The sequence below is a fragment of the Aquila chrysaetos genome, chromosome 5, assembly GCF_900496995.4.
Source record: "Aquila chrysaetos chrysaetos chromosome 5, bAquChr1.4, whole genome shotgun sequence".
In the NCBI taxonomy this organism is placed as follows: domain Eukaryota; kingdom Metazoa; phylum Chordata; class Aves; order Accipitriformes; family Accipitridae; genus Aquila; species Aquila chrysaetos.
The window spans coordinates 53,798,253-53,813,721 of record NC_044008.1 but is presented as its reverse complement, the minus strand read 5'-3'; the positions used below and the strand labels follow the sequence as shown (position 1 = coordinate 53,813,721).

Genomic DNA, 15,469 nt, shown 5'->3' with positions numbered 1-15,469 from the left:
TGGATGATCTCTGTCTGGTCTCTTCCCCTGCCCTCCATTTCCTGGGTTTTAAGATCTGGAAACTCCAGAAGCTTTGCTGACATCGAATCTAGCAAGACAAGCTTGGCTTTGATCAGCCTTGAGAGGAAGAACAGAATGCAGGTCTCTGCCAGTCCCATGCTATTGGCAATTAGCACAACTATGGCAAACTTTCCTGGGTTTCTGAGATGAGAAAGCCCTTGCTTAGAGTTTCTTTTTTCTAATTTTGACTGAGGAAAGAACCTCTCAATTAAGATGCTGTGCTCTCTCCCAATATACGGAAGAGATAAGAGTTGTTAAAGCTGTATTCATCAATTGCAAAAGAGAACATGTTTTATTTTGCTTTGTGCTATTTACAGCTGTTGTCCATTAGGAGTCCTCAAGAGCCTCATTCTCAGCTACAACACCACAGTCCCATAAGTTTAGCTCAGCAATGAGCCTGCAAAACAGCATTAAATCATGGTGATGGGAGGAAGAAGAAAATGTTTGGAAATGGCAAAATGCAGCTGATGTCTTTGTGAAAGCTAGTTTTTGCTTGTTGCTGTTTTAAAGCATTACTAAGGTAGACTGTAATGCACAACTAGCTGGAGCAGAATAGAAATTGTGTACTCTGAGTTGGGGGAAAAAAAACCCAGAACGGCTAGTAGTTCTGTAGGAGCTAAAGGGATCTTTTACAATCCATAAGTGCCTTAGGCACTTATGTATACACATTGATCAAAATATACTAACCTCACAGTAAGGTAAGGCGTAAGAATGATAAAAGATTATGGCTATTGAGGAACAGAGTTCCAGTTGCTTTACTGGACCAGAATATGATTGCTCCATATGAGCTCTTTGAGCTGAGAGTGCCGTTCACTTTTCTAGTGCCCACCAACTGCCTGCATGGAAGTGGGGAGGTGTGGAGGGGGGATTGTTTCCAAATCTGAGTCTGCATCCCTGAAAGACGTAACCAAATTGTACTGTAATGAACATTGAGCAGAACTGTACAGAATGTACATTTAAGGAGAAGAATTAGTGTTTATTCCTTCTTTGTGAAAGGAGAACTTTCACCTGTATTCTCAGCTCAGACACATCCTTTGCTTTGTCAGACAAATCACTAAATAGCTCTTTAATAACATCTGTATTTTTCAGCGTGGTGTTCTACCTTTCTGTTTCATGTTAATTGATTAATGATTTGTAAAGCATTTGGAAACTGAAGGACAGCTTTGGGAGCTAAGGGCAAAGGTGTTCAACTTTACTAATTCAGCATTTGTTTACAAGGCCACTCAGCTGGTACCTTTAGTTTTGTTTTCTGTCCTGTTACCGCTCCCAAGCCTGTCAATTGGGGTCCCTCAATTCATGCAAGGGAACAGAGCCTGAGCTCTGACGTTGCCTGATAGAGCAGGACAAACCTATCTTGGCATCGCTGCGATGCCCTGACAGATAATGGTTTCCACTAAAGTAAATCTGTCAGGTTGACTTGTGACAATGGCCTGAGACTGTGAATGCTCACAAAAGGATCATTTTAAGACAGATAATTGCTTTGTCCTTTCCCTTTATTTTCTGCGCCTGGCAGGTGTCTCCTTCTGCCTTCTCCTGCTTCCTTGGCCCATCCATGGAGTATGCTCAGCACAGATGGGATCTTCAAAGAATTTGCTGTCAAACTTGGTCTTTTCTAAGCATATGTATACCGAGAGTTTTTTGAGACTTACAACTAGACCCAATGTGGGTGCTTTTTCACAGGAACAGCAAATAACATACCTGATAACAAGGAAACTTTCTCTGTCAAGTTGCAAGTCTACCCTGAAACAGGTTTAGTAGAGCTTATCAATGAACTGTTTAGCAAGATTTTGATTATTTTTACTCTTTTTTTAAAAAGCAACTGCCCAAACCCCATCCCAAATTCCCACAGCTTATGTCTCCCATGCCAAATGTATTGCTAGAAACAGCTGAACTCTTCTAGTTGTAACTTCTGAAAATCAGCTTTGTAAATCTGAGTGTGTGTCTATGTTATCTGAAATGGAAAACTGTCTTTCTGTCAGAAGTAACAGCCCGGCTTAGCTATGCACATTGTTATTTCTACCTTTTGTTGGATGGATATGAAATGATGGTTAGTTTTAAGTACTCTACCTCTGGAGCTTATCTGGGTAACATATTCATGTATTTTCCTTAATTTTATCAGTTTAACTTGATTAGTTATGATTCTAACCCTACGACACAGGTTACTGCCAGAGATCAGACAGCTTGCATGTCCTTGGAGGCCTGATGGGTGGACAGATCTGCTTAGAGATTTGGGAAGTTCTCAACTGTTAACGGTGAAATACTGAAAGTGGAGCACGGCCTTAGAAAAATAAATTATTTCTAGTTACCTTTTAAACCTTAGTGAAGTTTGATAGGGTCAAACTTTCAAGAATTGCCAGGAATTATGCTGGTGCCATTTTGAGAGGCAGTAATCTGCACATGCAAAAATGCCCTCTAATAGTACACATAAATATCTGTAATGTATCATAGAATAAATAAGCAAAATAATAGGGATGAAACTAGCACATTCTGGTTCTGAGGACCAAACCTGGGACCAATTGGCAAGCAGCACCTTCAGGAAATGTCTGGACTATTTAGGGATGTATTTTTCCTCAAATATGTCTTGGGTTCTTATCTCAATTAAAAAGGAATAAAACCTACTTGCAAAGATACTATTCAAAGAGCAGTCCTGTCTAGGTTTTTTTTTTTTGCTTTGTTTTACAGACAATCGTCCTTACGTGTTTCTAGTGGCCCGTGTCCACCCTGGTGAAAGCAATGCCAGTTGGGTAATGAAGGGGACTCTGGAGTTCCTTGTGAGCAGTGATCCCATTGCTGATCTCCTGCGGAAATGTTTCATTTTCAAGATTGTCCCCATGCTTAATCCTGATGGAGTCATCAATGGCAAGTGAGTTGTGACATGTACTTAGTCTGGGTTTTTTCTGGGTTTGTCCGCAGGTTTTACCCCTGTGCACCTAGCAGGTCTTGCCTTCAATATTTTGGGTCAGGGGAATTCCCTTTGCCTGGTGTTTTATTCATCCTGTTATCAATCCTGTATGGAAAATGTGAATCTGAGATAATAGCACCGTGTGCTGTCTTACATTTGTCAGATGTACATGATTCTGTACTGTACGTGACCATAAGATCTCTCAGTTGCCTGGATGGAATATTAGTGGTGCCAGAGAAACTGGATCTTTCTTGTTAAATGGAGATCTATCTATTCTCTGAAATCAGCAGGGCAGACTTCACCTGCAAGACAGATATGCTTGGGAATAACTGGCTTTAATTAATGCTTTGTATAGCCTGATGGGGGGGAAGATGAGTAAGGATCTATTAAATTTTCACATTTGCATGGAAATATTTCCATATAGTGAAGCTCCCTCCTTCTCCCACCTCCTTTTCAATCTTCCCTCCCACATGTTTCCTAAGAGATACTGAATCTATGCTTGGAAAATACTGATTCCTTTTTGCATTCTTTGCTTTTACACTATCCCTGCCCACCCACACTAACTTGCCTTGCCTCTCCCAGTACATGTGTGGAAAAAAGTACAACTCTGCTCCTAACATGTTAACATGAAATAAATATTGCTATGCAGCCAGCAAAAGAGGAATCACCTTTGAAGGCTTGAAGAGTGCACTGAGATAAAGTAGGCTTGTCCTTTGCTGGAAAAAATCTCTGGTGTCTCTGTGGATGGTGGAATTTGGTCATTTCATTGGGTGTTTGTGGAGCGGCTGTAGGTTAATAACTGTTAGTCCTGTCTCTGATGCAGGGCATTATGATCACATTTCACTGGTAGCTGGTGAGTTGTACGTTTTGGTGAGAAGGGCTTGCAGGTTTAGGCAACATCTGTGTCCCCTGGCTTGTTGCAATGGAACATGCGACAAATCTTGAAGAGGAAAGATGGGTTTAGACAAGCCCCGAAACACATAGCAGAGTATGGAGGAACAACTTATCTTAAGCTACGTTCTCCTATCTGCTTTTGTGTCAGGTTGTGCGGATCGAGAGCTGCAAAACCGGAAAACCAATCCTGCGTAACACCTGAGTTGAGTTTGTTTGGTTCTAAACTAATTAATTTCAGTTTGGGGCGAGGGGTTCAGCAGAGAGCAGCTTGGGCTTTTCTGACAGTCTCTAGTCTGTGACTATGAACAGTCACAGCTTTTGTGCTGCTACGGTCCCCAGGACTTGAGCGTATCAGTAGTCTGGGAGGACTGTTCAGAGTAGCTGGATACTGCCCCAGAGTATTCAAATCCTCTGCTGGCACCAAATGCTTCCTTGATTCTTCCAGACAGCAGAAGCAAAAAAGAAAGGTTGAAGCTTCCCCCCCCCCCCCCCCGTTCTTTTTTTTTTTCCTTTCACTGCATTTAATTAAAGTTTCCAGCAGATGGAGGACTGGAGGGAATGTCTGACCTTTTTTCTCCAGCTGTCAGGAGTGAGTGTAGCAGAGAAGGGACCCTCAGGAGGGAGGACGTGGCTCTTGGTGACACCTGTATGAAGTGTACTGCCTGAGCTCATATCACATGGGAAGGTGTTTTGCCTTCCCTGGCGCAGATGAGCTTAAACTGTAGTTAAACCTAGTGATGAGTTTGAAAGTTTGGTAAGCCTTGCATGTGGGATAGGAGCAGTGGAACAGGGACTTTGCTGTGCCTCTGGTTGTGAGGCCTGGGGAAGAAGAGAACCATTCCTTTATGCTTTAATTTAAATATTTTTATCCTGTGAAGCCTTCTGTGGCCCAGATATTCTTCTTGTTTCTTCCCATGTGCTTTTTTTAGTAGATTTGGGTCCTCCTACACTGAAAGAAATGCTTCTGTTCTGGGCCTCAGGTTTACTGGTGGTCTGCTGGAGATAACCACGCACACTGGAGAAGGCAAATATCTTTCAGGCCCTTAATGTCTCTATGTGCACATGCAGATTTATTTGGCTACTTAATGTTCCACCTTGTCCAGGATTAAATGCTCTAGTAAACTGTTGTTTTTCAAGTCAATGTTGAGAGGGAAAGTGTTTTCTGAGGAAGCTGGTCTATAGCCCATTATCAAACATAGTACTTGTAAGAAGATACTTGCTAAATATTTTTTTACATCTCTAAAACCCAATTTACAACCCATTTCATGAAGCCACTCGTTTGGCTTGGGATTCACAATCCCTGTTGTGGAAGTTGCACCAGGCATCCCCAAACAGACTGCTAGAGTACCTGGCATTCCCTCTGCCAACATACCAACCTGCTGTTCTTTTGTAGTTTTATACAAGTTTCTGTGCTCTCACACCTTCCCCCCCATGAGGGCTGGACATACTGAACGCATCAAATCCACTGTCCAGGCCAACAAGTATCTTGGCTCTGTGCTGGACACTGGGCATACCTACATGTGGTAACCAGTGATCTTCTCTCTTATTGTGAAACAAGGATTTCTTCTGTTTTAGTGCCTCTGTTGCTTTTGTCTTGGCATCTTGGTGTCTTTCTTTAAGAAAGAGTTAGATTCTTTTCTGTTGGCAGTTCTTTGAATCTCCTCACTCTCCTTCTTCCCCAGTCCTGCATGCTGGGGGTGTGCATAACGCTTTGCTGCCCATCACAGAGCCGAATGCCAGTGCGTGGTTACAAAGGATTTTTTCCAGCAGCCCAGCTGTGCCCCTTCCCCAGCTGGCTCCCTGCCGCAGGCGCAGCTCAGCAGAAGAGTGCTCATCCCAGCAGGGTACCGCACGATCCCACTTTGGGAGCCTCATGCAGCAACAAGATGATCAGGGCCTTGGTATTTGCTTTGGTTAATGTGATCTGAAAGTTACATGCGGAGAATGTTCCTCTAACACAGATAGGACTGCGGTGATGTGATTATGCTCTGGCTGTGTGTGGCTGAGCTGGGAAGCAGCTCTCCACCCTCCCTCTCGCTTCAGTCAGCGCTCTGAGAATCTGTTCCTGTCTGTCAGCGATGGAGAGACTTGCAGCCCTGTCACTGATGCTAAATGAAGGTAGTGGTGATGCAAGCGTGCATGTACAAGTGGGGTTGTCATCACATAAAAATATAGAACACTACCAAATATTGCAGCTAATTTGACTTTGTTCAATCCAGAGAGAATTGGTAAGCAATTGTGTTGCGGTGTGTGGCTGAGTGTTTTGCTCCATCCTGAACAGCACTCGGGTGTAGGGTTTGTCAAATAATGTTCGGCTGATCTGATAATGGCTATATATTTAGATTAAATAATAGACACTGCTTTTCATAAAGTTCATTTTACACTTTCTGCCAGATGCTGGCTTTTGACCACTGCTGGCAACAGGATGCTGCCTCATATAGATCGGTGGTCTGACCTGATGTGGTTATTTGTGTGTTTTAATTTTGTTTCTTTTGATATAAATTACAAGAAAAAAATAGTCTTAATCTCCAAGACCAGTAGTGTAAGTCAGTCTGAAGTGACAGCTGTATACTTAAGAGAAAGTGTCCTTGCAGCCTGACTTTATTTTGTACAAGTTGTGTGAGAATCCAAAGTGTTGTTTGGTCTTATGGCTCACTACCTTCACCCATACCTCTAACCCCTTTTTAAACTAAATCATAGCAAAATAGGAAAGCTTTAAAAGGAATTAATCATTATTAAGTGTTGGAGAATCCATGAAGAAGAGTATCACTTTCATTAGGAAAGTGATATAAAAAAATGCAGTGGGTGAACAAGAGACATGTGTTTTGTTCCTGGCTCTGCTACCGGTGGACTATGAGACCGTGGTCATTACCCCCTCCTTTTCACTGAGTTTTCTTCCTTAGAGAGTGAGATGACATACCGTAACCTCTGAGCAGTTTGAAATGAAGACTGAAGTATGCATATTGGGAGCATTTTCTCTTCAATTTAGATCTGCTACTGTTTTAACTATTAAGCTTGTTTTTAACTTGTAGAATGTGGAAAATACTGGTTTTGGAAAATACCGTTTTCAGAAAATCCCAGATTTATGAGGAATGGTGCAGAGTTGCCTTTGGTGAAACTTTCTGGATTGCTTTAAAAGAAGTTCATCTGTTCAAGTGAAGTCTTTGTACCCCGAAACTAGATCAGTTATAGTCACAGTTGTGTAAAATCCAGAGAGCAGGGTTCAGTAAGGGAACTTGTAAAAAGTCTAATTATAGCAGCACAAGAAGAGGTTTTTATAAAGAAACAGAATACCGCTGTCCGCGCCGTTCCACATAAACTCGTTATCACACATTTGAGCATCGAGTTGTGTGTGTGCTCACGCATGCCTGTGCAGTTGCACGCTAACTTGTGATGTGCTCGTACGCTGCCTTCAGTGTGCACCTGCGGTGCATCCTCCTGTCAGCATCCTGGTCGTGCAGCTGTTCCCCAGCATCTGCTCAGACCTGCAAGCCCTCTACACACACACACCTGGCTCTCCCACGTGTGTGCTCAGTCACAACATGGTAGTCAACAGTTTGTGGTTTTGGCTGGACTTCTCCAGACAGAGCAGTTCTAGATAAATATTGCTATTTATTACACTTAAATTTATGGTTATTAATTATATCAGTATAACCTAATTTATATCACCATAAACAGCAGTAATAAATGATGCCAAATGCTAACACTCGATGCTTGCCAACTGTGCCTGGTTGATGAGGGTTTTTTCCTCCCAGTTCCCAGAAGTATTAAATTAAAAATGATTGGCCTCGCAAGATCATTGATCAAGCACGAAGTGGAAGCTCCTGGGGAAGTGATTTTGTTTTAAAAAATACTTCACGTGCGGACTGCTCATGGAATGTCTATGTATTTTGTGTACTCAGAAATTCTCTTCCCACTGACAAATCCCTAACTGGCCCATATCACAGCTCTCTGAGTTCACGTCTCACTCCTACGTTGCCACCTTCTTCCTCTTCCTTTACTTCCTTTTAACATTTCCTCTTTTCTTCTGTCTGCCCTTTTCTCACTCTCCCCTCCCTCCTATTGAATCAAAGAAGCTTTTCATTGAAAAGAACTTGGTGCATTTTATAAATGAATTGAACCAATCAGTGGAGATGGGAGCTGGTGAGTCTTTTTTTGGTAAAGGAAGATGAATTTTTTGGAAGCTGCATGATTTCTTCAAAGCCATGGGGTAACCATAGTAGCAGTTAGGAAGAGGAAATCCTGATTTGCATTTTGGATTATAGCCATGGACTATTCTTTATCTGGTTTAAAAACACCCTGTTCTCTCCTGCACCTGCCCTCATACAACACAGGCTGAGTAAGCTTTTCTGCTGCTCAAAGGTAAGGCAGGTGAGGTGCTGGGTTTCTTGTCTCTCCATTGATATTTGCTCGCACTTTATTTAGGCTGTTTATTCCATCCTGTTTTACTTATGAGGCTTTGTTCATTACCTCCTCAAATCCAGCAGAGAAAAGCTTTACTTTGACAGTTACTGAAATGGAGAGATAGAAATGTCCACTAAAATTCTTTCTAGAACAGGTTTCCTCTGCACACTCTCAGAAGTTACAAAGGGAAAAGTGAGTGCGCTCCCACTTATTCTTTGGAACCTGGTCCTTTGTTTTTTTTGAAGGACACTCTTAAGAGGAGGAACGGAAGTGCATTTGTCTCTATACCCAAAATGCACTATTTGTATATATGGCGTTTTTTCTCTCCTATATTAATGCTTACTCTCCTACATTGAGACATTGTATTCTCCAGACAATGACAGGCAGAACTGATCAGGAACAGGAAGAAAAGCTGATGGCCAATCTAAGGAGTCAGTTTATGATCCAGAACTGCATCCTCAAGGATTAAATCTTGAGGTGATGTCAGACAAAGCTGTACAACTGCAGACATCCCTCCTTTTCTCCCCCTCCTTCTCTTTATTGCTTCTCTGTGGTCAGAGGATTGAAGAGGAGTTTAATTCTCAGAATCTGGCCTTGCATAACTAAATTGGTGCCATGCACTCTGCAAACACACTCCAAAGGCTCTCTCCAGTCTAGCTAATCTACAATGTGTGTGTTTCTCTAAGGACAGTGCTGAAATGTGGGAAGGCTGGGAAAGGAGTGTTTTCGAATTAATGCAGTGGGAGAGTTTGTCTCTAGGAGAGAGAGGTACTGCAGGATTAGTGTGCTGCATCTAAATTGGCACTACCATGCCAAAAGTAGTTGGGTAGACATATGTGTAAGCCAAGGTATACTTGGATAAAAGACCATTTTGTAAAAAATTCAACCCTTACTCGTTTATAATGGCTGTGTCCTGAGTTGCACATTGTAAGGTGACGTATTTGCGTGCACTGACACTTTCATTCAGGCCTCAGAGGGGATGAAAATGCCAGTTCTGGGAGCATCTGTACTGGCTTGGTATGTGGCTCTGGGAAGTGCCTATGAAGTGTGCACTAACTTTCCCCAAGCGGAGTAGAAGTTCTCTCAGCTATTTGCTGCTTTAGTGCCTCAAGTGTTGCTTCTGTTGCCCTCCACTGAGAGGGCAGTGATGGATTTGGGAGCACAGGGTAGCAAATGTGGCTAGTGCGTGCACAGCATGAGATAAAATATGAGCTGCAGCATTCCTCGCCTCTCACCTCTGCAAGCTGTTCCTTGGTGGAGCCAGAAGTGGGGTCTGGCCCTGCACCATGCACTTCTGCGAGTACCTCTCTGTGCTGCGGGAGATGCCCCAATTTCAACTAAAGCCCTTGGCGCTGTGCTGATGTGACAGCCCATGCTCGGTTCTCCTTCTGTGATAAACATCCATCTGCAGACGGCTGCACCCCAGGACTCTCCCTTCTGACAGCGCTTCCAATGCAGTATTGTTTATTCCTTCCTTTATCAGCCGGAGCTGCTGGGCCCCCTGAGTTATTAGCTCTATTCACTCATTGTCAGTGTTTCCTCCTTCGTAATATGCCCCCATTGTCAGTGTTTCCTCCTTCGTAAATATGCCCCCATACGTCTCTGCTCCTGAGGAATATGCTTTCTCTTCTATTTACTGCTTTTCCCAGGCCCCCACCTCCTCATCGCTCTCTCTACCCAGTGGCCCAATAACAGCCAAGGAGATAAATAAGCTACATAACTCTTCCCAGCTATTATTTTTTGTTGTTGTTGTTGCCCTGCATGGTAATATATATAATAACAAGGAAACAAATCTTATTACTAAAGTAATTACAATAAATAAAAAGCCGAGAGGGGAGATGAAGGAAGGGTCTGTCGGGGGAGTGATTGCAGTAGGATTTTTTAAAATTTAATTTACTCGAGATGTTCTCTGCCACTTTGTTGATACCCTGCTGAGGGGGGCTGTGACTAATTAGCAGCCAGCTGTTGTTCTAACACCCTCACCTAATTTATTGTGTGGCTGACTCTCTAAAACAGGAGCCTGTGTGATATCATTGTCTGTAGGACTTGGCACCAGCCTTGTGTCAGTGGCTGGCTTGCTTGGTGCTTTTGTTTCCCAGAAGCTGAATAGCTGAAATTTTGGGTGCTCTGCTGTCATTTCTTTTATCTTCTAGCATATCCCGTGTGCTTCCAGGAGTTTGGGCCAGAGAGTACACTCAATCTATTGCATTATAAGTGCTTGTCCCAGTGTCCAGCCTAATAATGGACCAACACAACTGCTAGTTTTTGACAAATTGCCCAGAGAACTGTACCACTGTCTGTGTGCCTTGGTAGAGAGCAAAAGAAGACCTAGCAGTAGAAAGTCTGGTATGGTCTAGGGTTTGTTAAACTCTAAAGTTTGGGATCTCTTTTTGCTGCTTGCAGGTTTCTTATGGAAGTACCATATTGTTGCTTGCCAATAGAATGATTACAGTATTGTCTGTCTTCTAAATGGCCATGAAAACTAATTAGTTAATGGCCATATTAAGAACTGGAAGGATCTAATGCATTGTCCCTTGTTTCATTAGTCTTCCAGCTGCCAATTGCAAAAGCACGTGCAGTCTTTGTAAAGCTCTTAAACAGAAAAGGTACCCCATGAGTTGAGTGCATCTCCCTTGGCTCGTTCATACCTAATTTATGCTGGTGATGCAAGGTCACCTGGGAATTTCACTACAAAAATCACTTGATGTGGGCTCAGTAATATTACTGTCTTGGACTACTAAACACTTCAGCTGTTAGCCTTGGAAATTATTTCATTTTAGATAGGTACTACCTTGTATTTTCAAGTTGGCATGAATATTAGATATGAACGTGATGTTCCACGGGCTCAGAAAGGAATTATTGTGTTCTGCATTTGTGTCTACTTTCCTGACTGATGATCGGAGTTCATAATCAGATGTGTGCACTCCTTTGAAGACATTTTCAGGAGCCAGGAGACTGGTGTACAAAGCTAGCTTTTAGTAAAGTTAATGAGATGATTGAATTATATTATTATTCTTGTTAGCTTGATTGTGTATCATTATCCCTTTTGTTTGTTATTATGCTTATTTGAGTCTCCTTTGTGGTATATTATTCCCATAACAATTGTGCCTGTGCTAGGCTCTGTATAGAGACAGGCAAGGAGCAGCTGGCCCCTTGTTAGGAACCGATGCATTAGTGGCACAGCCTACGCAATAGGATTGGTGAGCCTGAAAAGGATATTGGGCTGTTGGCTCTCATGCAGCCTAATCCATCTTCTCAGCCCTGGCTACATGATGCACTTCATGTAGGTGCGAGCTTTGTAGTTACAGCTCTCCTTCAGTATTACATCCTGGGAGAGGAAAAGCATCCTGCTGCAATGACTTCTGCAAACACCTGATGAAGGTTGGTGAAGGATACCTCAGTATCATTAATGCAGGAGTTGGAGAATTGCATTAAAAATGAGGAGTCTCTTTATACCTTCTTGGAATTTGCAGGAGGTATCTGCAAACCTTGACCCAGATGGCTGCATAGGTAAATCTACACTGAGAAATATTATAATTACTGCTGAACTTGGATTTTACTTCTTACCTGATTGTGGTAGGCATCAAATAATGATATCAAAGTTGAATATTTCAGAGATGAGCTAATGTCATGAGTAAAGGGGCTGTTTTGGCCACCCATCTCAAGATCAAATCTGCTTATCCAAGTTAATGCCTATTGGAAGCTACAGATTCAGGGATGGAGTTGTTATTCATAGGATGGGAAAAGAGAAGTCCACAAAATGAAATTGTAAAAACTTCACTTTTATAGATGCAGTGAAGAATGTCCAATACTTTACTGCAATATCCACACTACCTGGAAAGCTGAAATTGCCTGGGAATGAAGGTTATTGTCTCTTGTAATATACCTTCGTATATTATACTGTGTAATAAATCAGGCAGTATTTCTTTTGCCCTGAAAACTGGACATCCCTGGAGTTCCAAGTGACATTTCACATTTTATATGACCATTCAGTCCCTTTAAGTATTAAAACACATCATTTCTTGTGAAATATGCACAGAAATTCTTTTTGAAAGCCTATGAATAAAAAAATCTGGAGCTTAGTTATGCAAGTGTAATGCTGCTTTTCCATGAGTTTGCTGTAAAAAATTTTGTGTTGGATTAGCTCTGTGTTTTGGCTAATGTTGTTCTTTAACATTTTTATTTATTTCTGTATTTCTCTCTGACTTTTCCTTCCCCTCTCATTGGAATCTGTTATTCAAATGTAACAATAAAAGCTGGCAAAGTACTGTGATAGGAGAGGAGATATATAATGGCCTTGGGTTGGAGAAATGGACTGGCCATAGAAAATAGTGTTTGTAGAAATGGGATGAAGAGGCTTATGCACAAAAATAAGCTTCATTTGAAAGCTTATGTTTTCAAAATTGCTTGTGCAAAAATGTGCCTACAGAGGACCAGCTGAAGTTGAATTGTTCACCTGTGCACATGGTTCAATATGATTGCACATGCACTTGGGGTAATTACATGGGCAAATTTTGCTCCAGTGTTTTCATCAAATTGCCACCCTAATTTATAAATCCAGCTGAATGTCCCATAGAAGCATCAAGAAAACGAAAACCAGAAAATTGAGTCAATGTTGGAATGACAGAGTGAGAAATCAAAACCTCTTCTGCAACCTAACAGGCAGCACTGCTGGAGTCAGGAAAAAAAAAAAAAAGGCAGCACAGTTTCAATGCTGCAAAGCAGCTCTGAGTCTTGAAGGGGTAGAAAAACTGAAAAGCTTTTGAAGTCATATAGGCCAGGTTTGAGCTGGGGTGGTGGGGGAAAGCAGAGGGTGAGACTGGCAGCGAAGAAAGCTCCAGTAATAGTGCACCTTGAGTCTATGCTTACTGCAAAACTCTGAAGTTAGTATTTGAAGATACCCTAGCTGAATGATACCATAATCCTAATAGGGGCTCTCAGGTAGCTGATATTTTACTGCATGGGAATAGTGATGATTTATGGTCTAAGATTCTATAGAAATTATGCTATGTCCAGAATTGTGTAGAGCTGAACAACTTTTCCATGGCCTTTTAGAATTGGCTTCTTGAATTTCACAAGTGGATGTGTCCTTATATAAAATGGTTATATGTTCCAATATATCCTATAGGACTCTTCCATGTCTGGGGAAGCAGAACACAGAGAAGAAGTGCTAGTGAACAATATAGTCTAGATCCTAATTCACCTTTTGGGTTGTTTTCATTTGTCTGCCACAAATGACAAGGACTTAAGGCATAATTATTATAATAGTTGGAGAAAAGCTGCTATATTCTACTGTGTATATATATTATAGAATGCAAAGAGGGAAAATGATTTATTTCTAAAGATGTACACATAACAATCCATATTCAGGTCAGTATCTTCATGTAATGCTGTTTTTGTTGTTTTGGGTTGGTTTTTTTTTAAAGTTAGCAGGCAATAACAAGGTGTGAGCGCAAGGATTCTTTCCATGTACATCTCATGACAGCATCTCTAGTAGTAGGGTTTTCTTCTCTGTCCTCTACGTTTCCCCCGTTTTTCTCCCAAAATGCTCATAAGCTCAGCTTTTGAAGGAGAGGGAAGTACCAGTTTTCCCAGGGACACTTGCTCCCACTGAGCACTGCCTAAAATTTGGTTCCCAGTTCTAGCTCTGGTCTATGGTGTCTTCTACCAGCAGTAACAGTAATGACACTAATGAAAACTTTCTTCTTGAGGAATGTTTCCTGTATTCATTGTCTGTTAGCTAACAAAAGGTCATTAACATAAAAACAAAAGGCAAAGATTAAAAAAAGTGATGATTTTTCGGTCTTCCCTGTAACGGTTATGGCACATAAGAGAATGTAAAGTGCAGAGCAGCTGAACACTCATAAACTATTTTAATACCATTTAGAAATGAGAAGAAGCAGGGGAAGAGGCTTATGTAGCAATGTAGTTTATTGCACTAATCATTCACTTCTACAGAGCACTATCATGGTTTTAAATCCTTGCTCCAATGATGTGAAAAAAATTGGTGGTCTCTCATCCAAGTCTCTAATAGATCTTGGTCTATGTCATAGAAATCTCTAGTACTGCGCTTGAGCTAGCAGTGAATTCTGTGCTTAGACGGATATAATATTAGGCAAAGCAGATCTGTATTATACCCATGATAACAGAGCAGTAACGCAAGGTCTGAAAGTGAAGAATCTATGAAGAGAAGGAGCTATGAGAGATTAAGACTAAGCTATGTTTTTACTTGGATATTTTTAGGTGACAAGAATAACACCTTTGGGTTAGGCTGTGATCTCAGGAAAGGCAGCTGACACAGTGTGGGTTGAACCATCTGCATGGAATAGCCAAACGTTCAGCTGATGTACCTGTCTAGTGTCTCACTGTAAACACGCGTAAAGGTTTAACGTGGGTATCCCAAGAGTGAGGGTAGGGGGAGTATAGTTGTTTTCCCCACTCCAGAACATGCATGTTACACAGAGTTAGCTTTGGAATAACATCATGTTTGGGCAATACGTTGCCTGGTCTTGTGCACGTGCTAGTTTTCAAGTGGAGGAGAGCTAAGTGTTTTAAGTCACAGTAATTTCTGTCTCTTTCCCTGACATGCAGGTGAGGGCACCCTTGAACTGTGCAACTTCTCTATCTATCTTTAGACAGATTTGAATGGTATGTAATCCCATCCAGCGCACAATCTGTTCAAAATCAAATAGTGTCCATATCGATAGCTTTGAGCTTTCAGACTCCTAACACTAATGCAGCTGGGAATGTAAATAAAAAAGAGAATATTAAGAAAAAGCCTCTGTTGCTGTAAACAGCAGAAATAATCTGAATCAAGTATATCTTTCCATTACAGTTTCTTACCAAAACAAAAGCCCAAATCAGGGATGTTATTTATAATAAACTGGCTTTGCTAGTGTTCATACCTCTCATTTTTTAAACTGGTATGTATCAGTTCTGATTGTGTGTACAGATGACAGCAATTTATTTGTTTTATCTTTTGCCCCAAAGGGTCTCAAAGTGCCAAAACAAACAACGTACTTTCAGGCATTTCTTACAGTACCACTTCTGGACTGGTGCAGAGTAGCTCTTTCGTAACCTGTGAACCTGTTGCCTCTGGATGCTGGGTGTTGCTGGTTTTAAGTCATTGGGCAGAAGTTGTGGCAACTAGGTCTATAGCAGATGTTGCAAACTACAGAGTGACTTGAAAAGAAATTACTTAGGTGCAGT

General features: G+C 41.6%; 1 protein-coding gene across 2 annotated transcripts in view; it reads left to right on the top strand.

The window, feature by feature from the left end:
• The window catches only part of AGBL1 (AGBL carboxypeptidase 1), a 304,599-nt gene that overhangs the window by 115,486 nt on the left and 173,644 nt on the right, over positions 1–15,469 (top strand). For both annotated transcript variants that reach the window (XM_030015924.2, XM_030015923.2), the window contains exon 18: positions 2,743–2,923. In XM_030015924.2, coding sequence (XP_029871784.1) covers positions 2,743–2,923 — 181 coding nt within the window. The remainder of the gene's footprint in view (positions 1–2,742; positions 2,924–15,469) is intronic.